This window comes from Pseudopipra pipra, chromosome 1 (genome assembly GCF_036250125.1).
Source record: "Pseudopipra pipra isolate bDixPip1 chromosome 1, bDixPip1.hap1, whole genome shotgun sequence".
In the NCBI taxonomy this organism is placed as follows: Eukaryota; Metazoa; Chordata; class Aves; order Passeriformes; family Pipridae; genus Pseudopipra; species Pseudopipra pipra.
The window spans coordinates 98593457-98606970 of record NC_087549.1 but is presented as its reverse complement, the minus strand read 5'-3'; the positions used below and the strand labels follow the sequence as shown (position 1 = coordinate 98606970).

General features: G+C 36.2%; 1 protein-coding gene across 8 annotated transcripts in view; it reads left to right on the top strand.

Annotated features, from left to right (window-relative positions):
• TNS3 (tensin 3) overlaps window positions 1–13514 on the top strand; it is a 209409-nt gene that overhangs the window by 67600 nt on the left and 128295 nt on the right. For 7 of the 8 annotated variants that reach the window (XM_064667006.1, XM_064667000.1, XM_064667001.1 and 4 more), the window contains one exon: window positions 7652–7689. In XM_064667006.1, the coding sequence (XP_064523076.1) occupies window positions 7652–7689 (38 nt within the window). Of the gene's footprint in view, window positions 1–7651; window positions 7690–13514 lie in introns of those variants that run through there. The other variant, XM_064667064.1, reaches the window with a different exon arrangement.

Sequence of the window (13514 nt, the reverse complement as noted above, 5' to 3'; positions counted from 1 at the left end):
CTATTTGTTTACCTCAGAAGGACCAACTTAATTATGCCAGAATTTGATCTATGGTTATAAAATTTATTTTAAAGTTAAGGTTTAAATCTCAGAGTTCTCTAAAAAGCTGCAGCTTCTGTTCATTTCAGCTAATAAATAAAAAAAAAAAAAGTAAATGTGATCCTGTGTGCTTTCCACCTCGCAATTTTTGACAGGAAAGCCAGGGACTGCTGTTTGATCTGGTACTCCTGCAATTTTGTAAGCTTAGCCCACTTGAAGAGAACCTAAAATTCCTAAGGGTAAATTAAAGTTAGAATTACCTGCTCTAACATGCAAATTTGAAATGAAATGCTACCATCATTAGAGTGTACAATTTGAATGTGATGAACTTGGTATGCCATGGGGTGAGAGTAATCTCAGTGTAAATCTTGATGCATTTGGCTTAAAGTTCACCCTTCTAATTGGCTTCAAAACAAGGGGTGGGGCTGGGGGAACAACTACTATGGGAGACAGGAGTAATGTATAGGAAGATAAAGTTTAAGTAAAGAAAAGATGAGTGAAGAGAACTGTTGTAACACTGGAGAGTTTGCTCCAGTACATGAAGAAAGCTACAAACATAACTCCATTTAGGCACATTCTGGATCTGAACCCTGTAAATAGGTAAGAGTTGTTAACTGTTAACTGATTTTGAACAGCATTCCCATCTATTGTCATTAATGAGATTTAAAAAATACCCTTAGAAAACGTGCCTACAGCTGTGTAAGTACTTAAAGATCATACTGATGATCTCCTTTGCATAGCCTATATTATTTTTTTCTTCTGGTAACGGTCTTTGTCACTTATATTTTCCATAGGAGCTTAAGAACATCTGCGAATCAGAACTTCAGGCCCACTAGGTCTTATCCACAAAATAAGTTTCCTAGCAATATCATATTTCTTACTTATTTTTGAGATTGCCCATTTTAAACTGATATCCTATTTTTCTTTGATCCTTGCTCTGAGCATGATTCACACAGGTTGTTTTCAAGATCCATCACAGATGTGCAGACTCTTGACATCTTACAGTTCTTGCACTGTCTGCAGCTGAAGATGAGAAAAACCTGGAGAAAGTCTAGCCATTTTTTTGTTTTCATATGGGTTGCTGGCATGTAAGCTGTAGTCTGGTTGAAATAGTTTTGTGGATGAAATGTTGCAACATGGGGTTATCTGTTTAGCTGGAAGGAGAAGGTAAAAAAATAACCTTTGGTTCTAAACTGGTTTAAGATTTAATAATTTCCTACCTAACTGGTAGGTGTAGCTTAAATAGATGGGAGAAATTTGCTGTATGAGTACTTTATTGTTAAAATTGTGAAAACATTTTCATTGTTGGTAATATTCTGCCTTTGTAACAGCATCTGTAAGAAATTCAAAACCAAACACCACACACAAACAAAACAAACAAAAAAAGGCCCCCAACCAAGGACTTTTCAGGATGAATTTAAAATGATAAAAGTTAGACTATACATTCCACGAGGGGGTGGGGTGGGGGGGTGGGAAAAAAAAAACCCAAACAGAAAAAACACCCCAAACCCTACCCTTTGATGGTCAAGATTTTTCTACAAGACAAGAAGAAAGTGGGAGTAAAGAAAGAGAGGTGCAGCACTAGTGCCAAAATATTTTTCTCTTAATAAAGATTTTCCACTGCTGTTGTCAGTAACAACAACTAGAATATTTTTTCTGTGGGAAGGCTCGTTCACAACACTCTTTACTGTATAGCCACTCCAAGTAAAAAAATGCTGAAGCTTTGCACAAATTTCCCATAACTGTCTGTTAGCCTTCATCTTCAAAAACTATATTTGCAGTCACTGTCATGAAGTACTAGGAGCAATATTCAGATGAGGAGACAATGGCTGACTGAATCTAAAAAAAGAACAAAAAATCTAGAAAAATGTTTTGAGGCATAGGAAGTGCACCAGCAGATGTTACTGGAGTGTGTCTGTTAGACTTGTGAAATCCTTGGCATGTAACTGATAACTTCTTAAAAATAGAAGTGTTTACTTTTGCATCTAAAGCCCAGTATTTCCAGCGAGGGTACTCTTCCCTCATCCGCTGCACAAAGGGGTGGGGTAAGAGTCACACAAAACTGCTTCACATAAAATTGCATGCCAATTTATATTTAATGCTGCAAATAATTTCCGTCTGTCTGGTTTTCATACTGCTTTCCTTTTGACCTTTTTCTTAAGTCGAATTGTTGCAAAGCTGGTAGGAACAGGTCAGCAGGAAAGTGTGTGTTGGTGCAAGTTTATTTCTAACAATCTGATCACAGTATTATTAAACACTCGTTGAAATAAAAATAGCTGGCAAGCTGCATATGTTGCAACATTTCATCCACAAAACCATTTCAACCAGACTACGGTAGCCAGCAGCCATTTTAGAGATTTTGGTCATATATGGCTTTCTGTACCAAGCTCTGCCTGGAGACCCTGTTGTGGTGGCCTTACTATGCATTTGCAGAAACCAAATTAAGATGTTTTAACAAAAAAAACCCCATCTTTTCTTCAGAGCCAATGACAGACCTGATATTTTGTGCAAAACATTTCCTGCAGGCCTGAGATACTGATCAGTAGTGGTAGCACTAGCCTATGTACTAAAATTGCTAGGCTTCACCACTACTGCGATGGTCTGATACCTATCTTACCTGGTATTAAGAGAGAAGACTGGAACTGGGAGCTATAAAAACTAAGTCTTAATTACACAAGTCTTTTTATATGCTTGGTTTAGATTACATTTTGTTGTGGATCTTCAAGGACTCTTCTATTACTGTCAAAAATAGGTGTAATAGCATCTGTCTGTTTTGGGAAGCTGCATTGGAGGTGCTGAGGGAAAGAAAGCATCTTTTAAACATCTAAGCCTGTGACTCGGTATCCCAACTTGTTTTGTCACCAGGAAGTTAAAAATTAATATCGAGGCCTGTAGAGTCTATGCTTTCGGGGCAAGTGATTTTTCTTAGAGATTAGAAAGGTATTAAACTGGGTTACATCTCTTAGATTCTCTATTTGTATGCAAGTTTCTGCCCCAAGAGGATTCCTGAATTAGCTTGTTTCTACCCTTGCTGTACACAGTTGTTTAAAAACAAACACAGAAAAACCCACTATGGAGAATCACTCGATAACAGCTGTGGTTAAGTGCAAGGTTGTCCTTATAAACCAGCCATGTTTTAATACTCACTGCATGTGCAGTGTGACAGAATGTTTGTATGAAATATATGAAATATATTGCCATACCATATGACCATTAAATGCTAAAATCTGTCAAGGTGCATAGCCTTTACCACACAGAGCAAAAGTTAAACTCTTTGTCCTGTTAAATCATAAATCATGCTGTGGGTAGTGAAGTAGTTTCTTACTTTACAAATACATTGCTATGGGTTTTCAAAGAGCATCTCACATGCAAGAATGTAAAAAGCAGAACTTTGATTTCACAAAAATTTTGGAACTTAAGTCTGAAAACAACGACTCACCATGTTTGTCCTTCTCTCTTTAACCTGGCAGCAATATTGGTAACTTACAGGAGTGTACTGGTTTAAAGGTAAACCGACAGGGGAAATGAATCCAACTCAAAACAGAGATTATAAATCAGAATAACAATTTAATAAAAATAATACAATAAATACAATTATAAAGACAAACAATTGGTTTTAACCCACCAAACCCAAATGTATAACCCAGCACCCTGGGGCATGAACAGAGTGGTGTTCGTTGGGCCCCCTGAGTCCAAAGTAAAAGGAGAGGGAAAACCTGTTAGTGAGAGTGCTGTTGCAGTCTGGTTGAGAGTGGCAGTCTCAGTCTGGTTAAGAGTGGTGGTCACAGTCCTTCTCTGGATCCCACGAGTGGTACCGAAGTCCCAAGACCCCAAGATTATATATCCTCAGATTCGGGCAGGAATGCCCAGTACCTCCCTCAGGGCCGGGAGTTCCACAATGGGTGTGAGGACAGGAGCATCCTCCTATCTCACAGGCCTCTTAACACCCAGCTTATAGCTTGAGGAGTCAGGCATGCTCTGGGCAGCAGCTGTAAATGGTCTATTGATAACAGTTTCTGGGAAATGGCATGGAAGGCTATAGAATAGACAGTTTTGGGTTACACCCATCCAGTGATGAACTGGTCCCAGCTGTTCTAACTAGGACAAGGAGTTAACACATCTTCATTTTGATGCAAAGAAATGTCTTTTTTTTCTTTTTTTGTTTTCTTCACCCCCCCTCCTTTCTCTTCCTTTTAAGAAAATGGATTCTTGGATCTATTGTTTAGGAGCTGTTTTGAAGTATAGTAAATTGACTAAATATGGCTTGGTCTCTGTTTTATTACCAGCCAGCTTGGGACAGTTGTTCTTGGAACTGGTGCCAAAATCCTTGAACACAAATTTGAAAAGTATGGTATTTGCAAGAGCTGATGTGTGGGATGCAGAAATTCAGCTGTTCAGCTGAAGAACTGAAGTAACCTTGTAGAGTGTGACATTGATTAAATCCTCTGGACTGTTTTGGGCACATTTTAGAATTTGAATATACTTAGACTACAGTCTTGAGGAGAGCTGAGTGCTATTTCACTTGTGAGCTTTACCTGAAGAATGCCAGTTTTCAGTAGAAGATGCTTGTTGAGATCTTTTAAATGTAAGTTGTATGTATTTTCCTTAGCATACTAACAGCACATCAGTTGTTCAGTTATTCATATGCTTTTGCACTGCATTTTTGTTGCACTGAAAAGACATGTGTTGCACAATTATAATATAATACTGCTTTTTTGGCCTTAGAAATTTTCAGAAAGTGCATCTCTAATATTTAAGGCTTTTCATTAAAAAAAAAGCTGGCATATTGAACCATGATTCAGTCTCTCTGGCAATCTGGTAGTGATTGAAATAGTTTATCTCTTTGCAAGTACTGTAAATGCCTGGGCTGAGATAAAACCAGCATTGGACTGAAGTGTTGCAATCATCCAGGTAAGACAGTTCTGCGATGTAGTAGAATTCATCGTAGCTTTAGCACAATGAATTCTAAATAATGAAATATCAAGCAAATTGATTTCTCTCTGTGGATAACTGTTGAATTTGCTAGTGTTGCTGAAGGGATCTCTCACTGTTCTTGATGGTAGCAGCTATAGCAGAGAAACCTATATGAATTGAATTGTAAAAGGATGTGCCTGGAAAGACAGCAGTGCTTCTCTCCAATACTCATCTGTACTCAGATACTGGACTGCTGCAGCCTTGCCATTATTCCATTCACTCTTTCTTAGTGTGCCCATATGCTTCCTCATACCCAATTCATATTATTTTCTTAATATCTCCTTCCCTTTCAAATGCTGCGGATACTTCTCCCTCCCTCCCCCCCCCCCGTGATCTCTTTTTGGAGTGCTTATTTCCATCCAGTTTTATTATAATCAGCTTTATTGGATATTGAAGAAGAAAAGGTAATGACTTAATCTAATCCATACAAGTGCTGGATTTAGATATGAATAGGATGTTTCTGTATGCTGAGGAGGAGTAAAGCAGTCTTTGTGAATGAATCAGATCTCTATGCTCAGAACGTAATAGATTTGAACACCTGAAAAAAAGTACACGGTTTGTTTCAGTCAGAGAGCTTTGCCTGATGTTATTTGACTGACTACCTCTTGAGGCTTTAGTCTTTGTTTTGTTTGAATCTCATAAATATAGCAATATAGTTTTGTTTTTGTTTTCCCTTTAATTATGTATGGAGTTTGTATGATCTATTTCTGTGTTGCTTATGAGTTTGAATGAGGTGCTTCTTCAAGGCTGAATCTTGATGTTGCTAAGCTCACATCTGACTTGAGTGATTTCTTTCCAAAAAAGACAGTGAGTACTGTTGTGTTTCACAAGATCAGAAAACACTGACTTTACTTGTTACGTGGAAGCTGAAAAAACTCAATGCTTGCATTTACTGTTATTGACATCTTTAATAGAGATTTTGTGTTTTGTTGGTGACATTTGTGATTTGGTTTTGCATGAAGCAGTAGTAATATCATGGAAGTTTTTCATGGAATGAAATCTATTTTTTGTGTTTCATCTTGCCTTCCAGAAGTCTAGGTTTAAGCATCAGTAAAGAACATGAAAACCTTGCCTGTAATATTAGGGTTTTCTTACAGATTTACTGTTTTATTCTTTTTTTGTGAGTGTTTGTCTCAAAGTAGCTTATAGAATAAACATATAATATGCATATTTTTAGAACATATTAGCCTTTTGCAAAGTTAAAGCTAATCATGCTGATTTAAAATAGGGATTCTACTAGACAGTTTTGGTATGTCAAATCACTTAATGAATTTAGTTATTTATTCCATATGTCACACAAGAAAATGAAGCTTTTTATTATGGATTAAAAGCTGTCTTCTATTTGCTTTAAGGTGATAGCATTTGTAAGTGGTGTGTGGCTATATAGATCATTATCAGTGATAATAGTTAGAGTAGTGTATTTGCATCAAAGCTAATAAATTTTTAGAATAAAGACAACTGATCCTGTGAAGCACTCTGAACAAAGAACTCGTTCCTAACTTATACGTGGGGAAAATAAGTGAACATAGCATGTACAAAACTGAATAGAAGATGGGTCAGTAATCCTTACTTTTTTTTTGCCCTGAGAAGTGACTGCAGCATAAGGGTTTTTCATTCAGCAGTTAATGCACTTGAATCTGAAATGAGTTTTTGCTGACCTCACACCTTGATAGTTGTATCTTTCCTGTTGGGTCAGGCTGTATATCTTCCTCTTGGTAGAAACATCAAGAAACAAGCATGACTTTCAGCTTCAGTGGTCTAAGGTTAGGCTGCAGTTAATTTTCCAGTTAAACCTCTGTGGTATTCTGTAGCTTACTGATCTTGGAGACTGAATAAGTAAATTTTTCCTGAATTTAAAATTTAGTAAGTTTAGCTCATGGTAGCCCAAAGGGTAGACATTGCATGGAAATAAAGGAAATTTCAGAGTAAAGAAGGAAGTGCATATAAATGGAAAACCAATTAAAACCAGGCTGTGTCAGATTCTAGCTATTGTGCTGCTGCGTCATAGTTACATTGCTGCTCATCTGGCTGCTTTTTAAGTTAAGTGGTGTTTTCTGAATCTAAACTTGCTGCTACAATTAATCCTTTCCTGCTCTTACAGGAATTTAAAAAACCTCAAGTGCTTATGTCTTGGAAGTAATGTTTGCAACACTGTATAGCCTGAATATCACATTATGAAATTATATTCTGGCCAGTCATAGTTGCCTGTGAGTTGAAGTCAACCTGTTTTTCTTAGGTCTCTGGAGCTGCTGATATGACTAAGATTCACAGGTTACTCTGGGAACAATTTCATCTTACTGTTGGTGTTATTTAAGTGGTAACACTTCCAGCACATGTGAAGCTGTAAAAGTAAGTGTCAAGACAATCAGCTCATGACGTTTAACCAGACATACGTTATCACAAGCTGATAGAATGCACAAATCTGATAATGCTGCTGTAGTTTAACTAATCTTTCAGGAATGGGTGAAAACTAAATGAATTTCTTTTTTTAGTTTAGTTTTGTTTTGAAGTATATAAATACTTTTATATATACAGATTTGAGTTTGGCCTGATCTCTTGTAGAAAGCTGATTTAAAGAAAGGAGAGGAGACAATCCACATACTCTTTTACTCATATATTCTGTTTATTTTTGTTTTAGTTTGCAAATATGCCTGCCACAGGAAATGTGAAGAAAAGGTAAGTGTACTTACTGGCCTCCCTTTCTGCTGTTGATCCTATGTATTCACAGTCGAGACTACAAAATCTATATCAACTAATAAAGAATAAGATTATTATTAAATCAGATGCCTATCTGGGATATTGTTCTTACCATTAATTAAAAAAAGGTCCCTATGTAGTCAAAACATTTGCAGCAGTGGTTGAATTTCTCATTCTCCCACAGGAGGACGTGTTTTCAGTTGAAAACAGCAAGTGGGTGAAATACAAATCACACAGTTCTGCCAGAAAATAAAAAAGAATATATGAGTGAATAAGGTGTATATAGGTATCCATGCACACCTGTATATTTTTACAGTGCCCCTCTAGGTGTTTCAGAGTGTATGTGTATACACACACCTATATATGTAGATATTAAAATTTGTACAGCAACAGAGATTTAAAGGCAAACTTTTGGCATTGGGATATAAAAAGCACATTATTACTTTTCAGTAATTGCTGTAGATTCCCCTCAGTTCAGTTTCATTACTAGATTTTTATTACTTTTAAAAATCTTCAAGTTCCTTTCACACAAGTTGAAATCAGTATTTCCATTCCATGGTCTCAGGTGACTTAGAGTTTCCCCTTGCTAGATTTGTGTAAATCAGAGACATTTACAGAGCGTTGCAGTATAAATCTAGGAGTCTTGGAGGGCTTTATTTTACCGGAAGCACTTTAATGGTGTAATATTCCCTTCTTTTAACTTAAACGTTTGATTAGTACTTGCTATCTGTAAAGACAGTGTTTGTTATAGTTAGAGAGCACTGAGCTTCTGGACACCACAGATCTAGTCCTATTACCTGTGTTGTTGACTTGATGTTTGGCCTTATGCAAGGATTTGTTTTGTTCGATGCTTCCAAGAAATATAACTAAATTCAAGAGAAGACTTTTACTTGTGAAGGACTTAGAGATTTTTTTCAGGCCGTTTGGGGAAACTCTAGTAAACACAAGTTTCATTTGGCTGAGCATCTCTCATTTTGAGTAAAAATGGCACATGTGCATTTGAAAATCACCGTGTTATGTGGTATGCTGAGTAAATGCAGAATTCTGTTTTTTTAATGAAATAAGATGATAAAATACAGTGGTAATTAAATTTGCAAGTAAGGTATTACCTTTTAAAGGGTTTTATCACCTATTTACATTAGATAATGATTTGTAATAATGCTATAGAAATGGTGGTCCAGAAGTAGAAGTAAAACAGTTTAGTAGAAAGAAGTATTTTTTTGTTAGACCAGATGATGTAATTGATCCCTCTTTGCACAGTAGCTTTGGTTCTCCAAATAGCACTTGCAATATGGAATTCACTGGTTCCATGACAAAGAATGTAGTTTATCGATAACATTGGTAACTTGGAGATTTGCTTGGGTAGGCGCTACACAGAACTAGAGTTTCCTGAAATGATGATACTTAAATGATGCTGGAGACTGTTGTAATTCTTTCAACTTGTTTTGGAGACAAATAATTTCATATGTGTAACATACGTTAAAAACAGAAAACTGTCTTTCAACTAGTATTTATGCTCTCAGGATGTTGAGTGTTGAAAAGACTTAATATACAGAGTGCCAAAACTATATAATAGCCTAACTATCATCAAGATACTGGCATGCTTTATAATTTTTGAAGCGTACTTCATTTAGCATGTACAAAGCATGTATTGCAGAATATAAAAAACCAAATTCTGGAAACAAGACCGAATTTAATAATCAGTTATTTCTTACAAGAGGCTTATTTTCTGATTTTTCAGAGAAGTAGTAAGCCAACAAGTAGCTTAAATTGAGAATCTTTCTATGAGTCTTCTCTGCCTACTTGTATAAGGCTCATGACTTCGGCACTTATCAGTGTGGTGTACACTGGTAGTGCTGAGCTAGGACAGCCCTGTTGCTCTAGCGTCAGAAACTACATCAGTTGCATGTTGATGTAAAGGAGAACCTAAAAATGCTGCCCTGCTTCAACAGTGCCAGGGTGTTATTAAGTTGCTGAACCATCGTGATGCCTCTTCTGATTATGGGGAGTTCTCATAAACTTGGCTTTGACCTTGCATAGATTAAGCTATTGTAATGTATTTGGTTTTGCAGCAGGCTTATTTCGAACTAAAGCCAACTTTTCAAATTTTATACCAACATATAATACTGTCTCCATTTACTTTTAAAAATATTTTGTGCTTTACTCATCTGTGCTACTTTTAAGTGATAGGGGCAGAAAACCACTCTAGAGGAAAATAGTTTCTATTCCCATATGTATTATATTTTAGAATGCTCTCTAAAAGGCAGTGTTTTTTATTTCACTCTGAACATCATAAGAATGAATTCTGAAAGAATTTTTTTTTGCTGTACAAAACATGGTTCATTTTTTTGACTGTCCTGTATGGCCTCAGTCTTTGCATGCTTAACCTAGAAATGTTTCTGTATTGTTCAGATGTATGTACCTAGTTAGTGTTCCCTGACATTTCTGAAGCTGCAACATGTCTAATGCCCCAGGGCTTTACTCTGGATTTTTTTTCTGGGAACTTGAGTCCTTTCTGTTTTGTAGCTTATTCTTGGGACACATCTCTCTGCATATGATAGGAATGTATGATCTGTAGGAATATTTAGTTGTCCCACCACAAGGCTTTCGCTTAGCACTCTGTCTTGGGATACCATTTTTTTTTCCTATCTTTTGCTTTTACTCTGTCTGTTAGGTATGTGATATAGAGCTGAGTCATTGAAAGTTGTCATCTCATGACTGTAGCCACACTTTGTCCTTTGAAGTCTGGGAACGTGAAAACCAGTTTCTATCTTCTGTCTTGTGGGAGGAGTGAAAGCTAGAGGGGGAACCTCCTTGACCATGTTTTTTTTTGACTTGTTTCTTGTATGTTAATTCTCCCTCTTGAGAACTGACTGATTTTATTAAGTGTGTAAGCAAATGCTTAAATTCTCTTAGAATCAGTCAGTGTAAGTATTTACTGGAGTCTTTGGTTGAATCAGATGTGATGCAGCTTTATGCTTTTGCATAAATTATTTAATCTGTGCAAATTAATTATTAATTCCTTTATTCCTTAATTCCTTAAATTATCCTTAATCCAACCTGGAAAATATTTTTATTATGCTTAAGACAAAAAGACTCTTTACATAATACACATTGAATCTTTGCAAGTCTGAAATGATGTTTCAAGGACACTAATAACCTAAGCTCTATGGTTTTTTCCAGTTCCAGTAAGATTAATTTATTTATATATGGGTTTGATTCAGCACACTTGCTCCTTCAGCTTCAATAAGCTGTCTTAAACATCTCAGTCGAGTCCAAATTTAATCAAAGCTTCAGAATTTTATATTATTTGACTAAAATACTTGTTTGGACTAATTTCCTGTGCTGTGGTGTGCCACTTGAATGCTGGTAAACCAAGATCAAACAATTCATTACTTTAAAATTCTGTAGGTGTTTTTTTTTTTTTTTAAGAGAGAAATGACAGATTTATAATATGTTTTTAGCATTTTTAATTTATAAACCTACCAAAATTATTTTAATCATAAAAGGTATAAACTCTGACTTGGCACTTTGTCTTCTGTTTTTCTCAAAGGCTGTTTTTTCTAATTCTTTCTTGTCTAGGCATCTGTGTCTGAGAAAATATAATTCTTCCCTTCACACTGTTATTCTTTTTTCCTTAAACTGATTAAGCTGTTGATGATGGAGAGGATTGAAAGGAAGCTCCTCACTACCCCTGAAGTTCCCTGTGATACCCTAACTTTTTCTTTCTTAGTCTCTTTTAACAGTCTAGGAAATATGAACATGATTGCAGAAAAATGCATAGAAATAAACTAAAACTTAACTTGATTTAATATAAAACACGTGACTAGCAGCAGTATAGAAGGGAGAATGAAAGTAATCACAGGCATAAAAAGTAGCAAGTAGCGATAGTTGGTTTTATTAATTGGTTTGTTCAGTTTGTATTCTGAAAATAAAGAACTTCTACCTATCTATATATATCTGCATATATAGACACATTAATATTGGTCACGTATTTTTAGTCTGGAGATTTAAAGCACAAGCTGTCCTGGGTCTCAAACGTCTCTGTTGGCTTTTGTCACTTGAGTACTTCCTGGACAGGTTTGTGAATAAACCTTGTGCTTTCTTGGAGCAGGCTTGTTAAGGTTGTGCAGCTGGGCTCTGGCTCTTGCAGTGGATGAGCATGAAGGCAGATAATTTTACCCTTTGAAGAATGAGTTTGGTTGGGTTTTATTTTACTTCAGTATGGATTCTCCTTACCCTTCTTAGATTTTGGGCAAAGGGAATCAAGGATTTGAATGAAAACTTTTGTTTTGTTGTTTTCGGGAGAGAACTGTGTGAATGAACTTCTGTGATTGACACATTTCTCTGGAAATCCATAAATCCAAACACATTCAATAAGGCTGAAGACTTCAAGAATTTTTTTGTTTAGAGGCACTGTTTTGCATGAATATTGCCATGCATGGAACCCTATTAGTGCTGCCTGGCATTGGGGTGAAATGAAAATGTTTGCAGTTGAAGTCCGAGGGATTGCTTTATGAGTTTTATGATTGACATTTGTAGCTCATATGAGGTCTTCAATGTTTTTAGATAAGAACTCTCATTTAGACTTACAGTTTCAGATAGCTGGCTCTGTTGTGCAAGACCTAGGTGGAACGTGTATACTTTGAGGTTGGTTTGTTTCCTTGCTGATTTTCATTAAAAATAAATAAATCTGTTGGCAAGGGGAAAAGAGGATAAGATTATATTAGTGAGAGAAAGAAACAAAAAAAAAATTCTGCTTTTTCCTCCTGTACCCTATCCTGTTCTGGCTGATTTTGGGAAGGATCTGTTTACTACTCCAGTTATTTGCTGACTACCTCTGATCATTTTGTATAGATACAGGAAATCTCACACAGACTTGCCATCTAACTTTTAAAAATTATTTATTTATTATTATTATTATTTTAAGAGAAGTAGAAAGGCATTTGTTAGCCTGAAGGTAGGATGAAAGAACCTAGGACTGATGCATTTTACATTGCTGCTGCTTGGAGTGATTCCTTAGATCATATTACATATCTCATGCTATGTTTGTCTTTGGGAAATGGGAATCAAGTAGCTTACAAGAATATACCAGTCCTTTCTTATTGAGTTTCCGTTATAAAAAGTTGTTTACCCTTACTGTACATTAGACTCTTGGCTTCTGTTCAAGAGGCACTGCCTTTGCGTCCACTATTACAGCTAAAGGCAATAGCAACATCTTGAAGGGTACTCTGAACATCAGCAGTGGCTGTAATTGGGTAGCAGGCAAAATGCACTGGGCCTCAGTGATGTATAGCATTTTACACCATTGTCGTGTCATATTATTTTGCTTTTGCTGTGTTATACTATATTGCTTTTGCTGGGTATTTTGATGAAGTGTGCATACTCATGGAAACTGGTTGAATTCCTTCATGCAATATTGCATCTCAAAGTTAAAGCCACCTGAGCCGTACATTGCAAGGAGTTGCCTTACTGTCTTGATAAAAGATTGGAAACTGAGGTATAGACGTCATTATGAATAACCACAATTTTGTGGAAACATAATGAGAGTATTACCTGTTTTGAACATTATGAGCTCCATCCCAGAAGTTCTGACTGTTTTGTATCAGCAAACTGAAGTATCTAAACTTCATTAGAATTTTCTTTTACTACTTCTGTGTGGTAACACAGCATTTCATGGTATTTTACTAGAAATTATTTCTAAAAGGCTCCCTCCCTTGTCTTGTTCTGTCTTGCTGAACGAAGCATTTAAAATACCTCCCACAGTTAAAGCATAATAGAGCAAATTCAGTCTTACTGAAAGC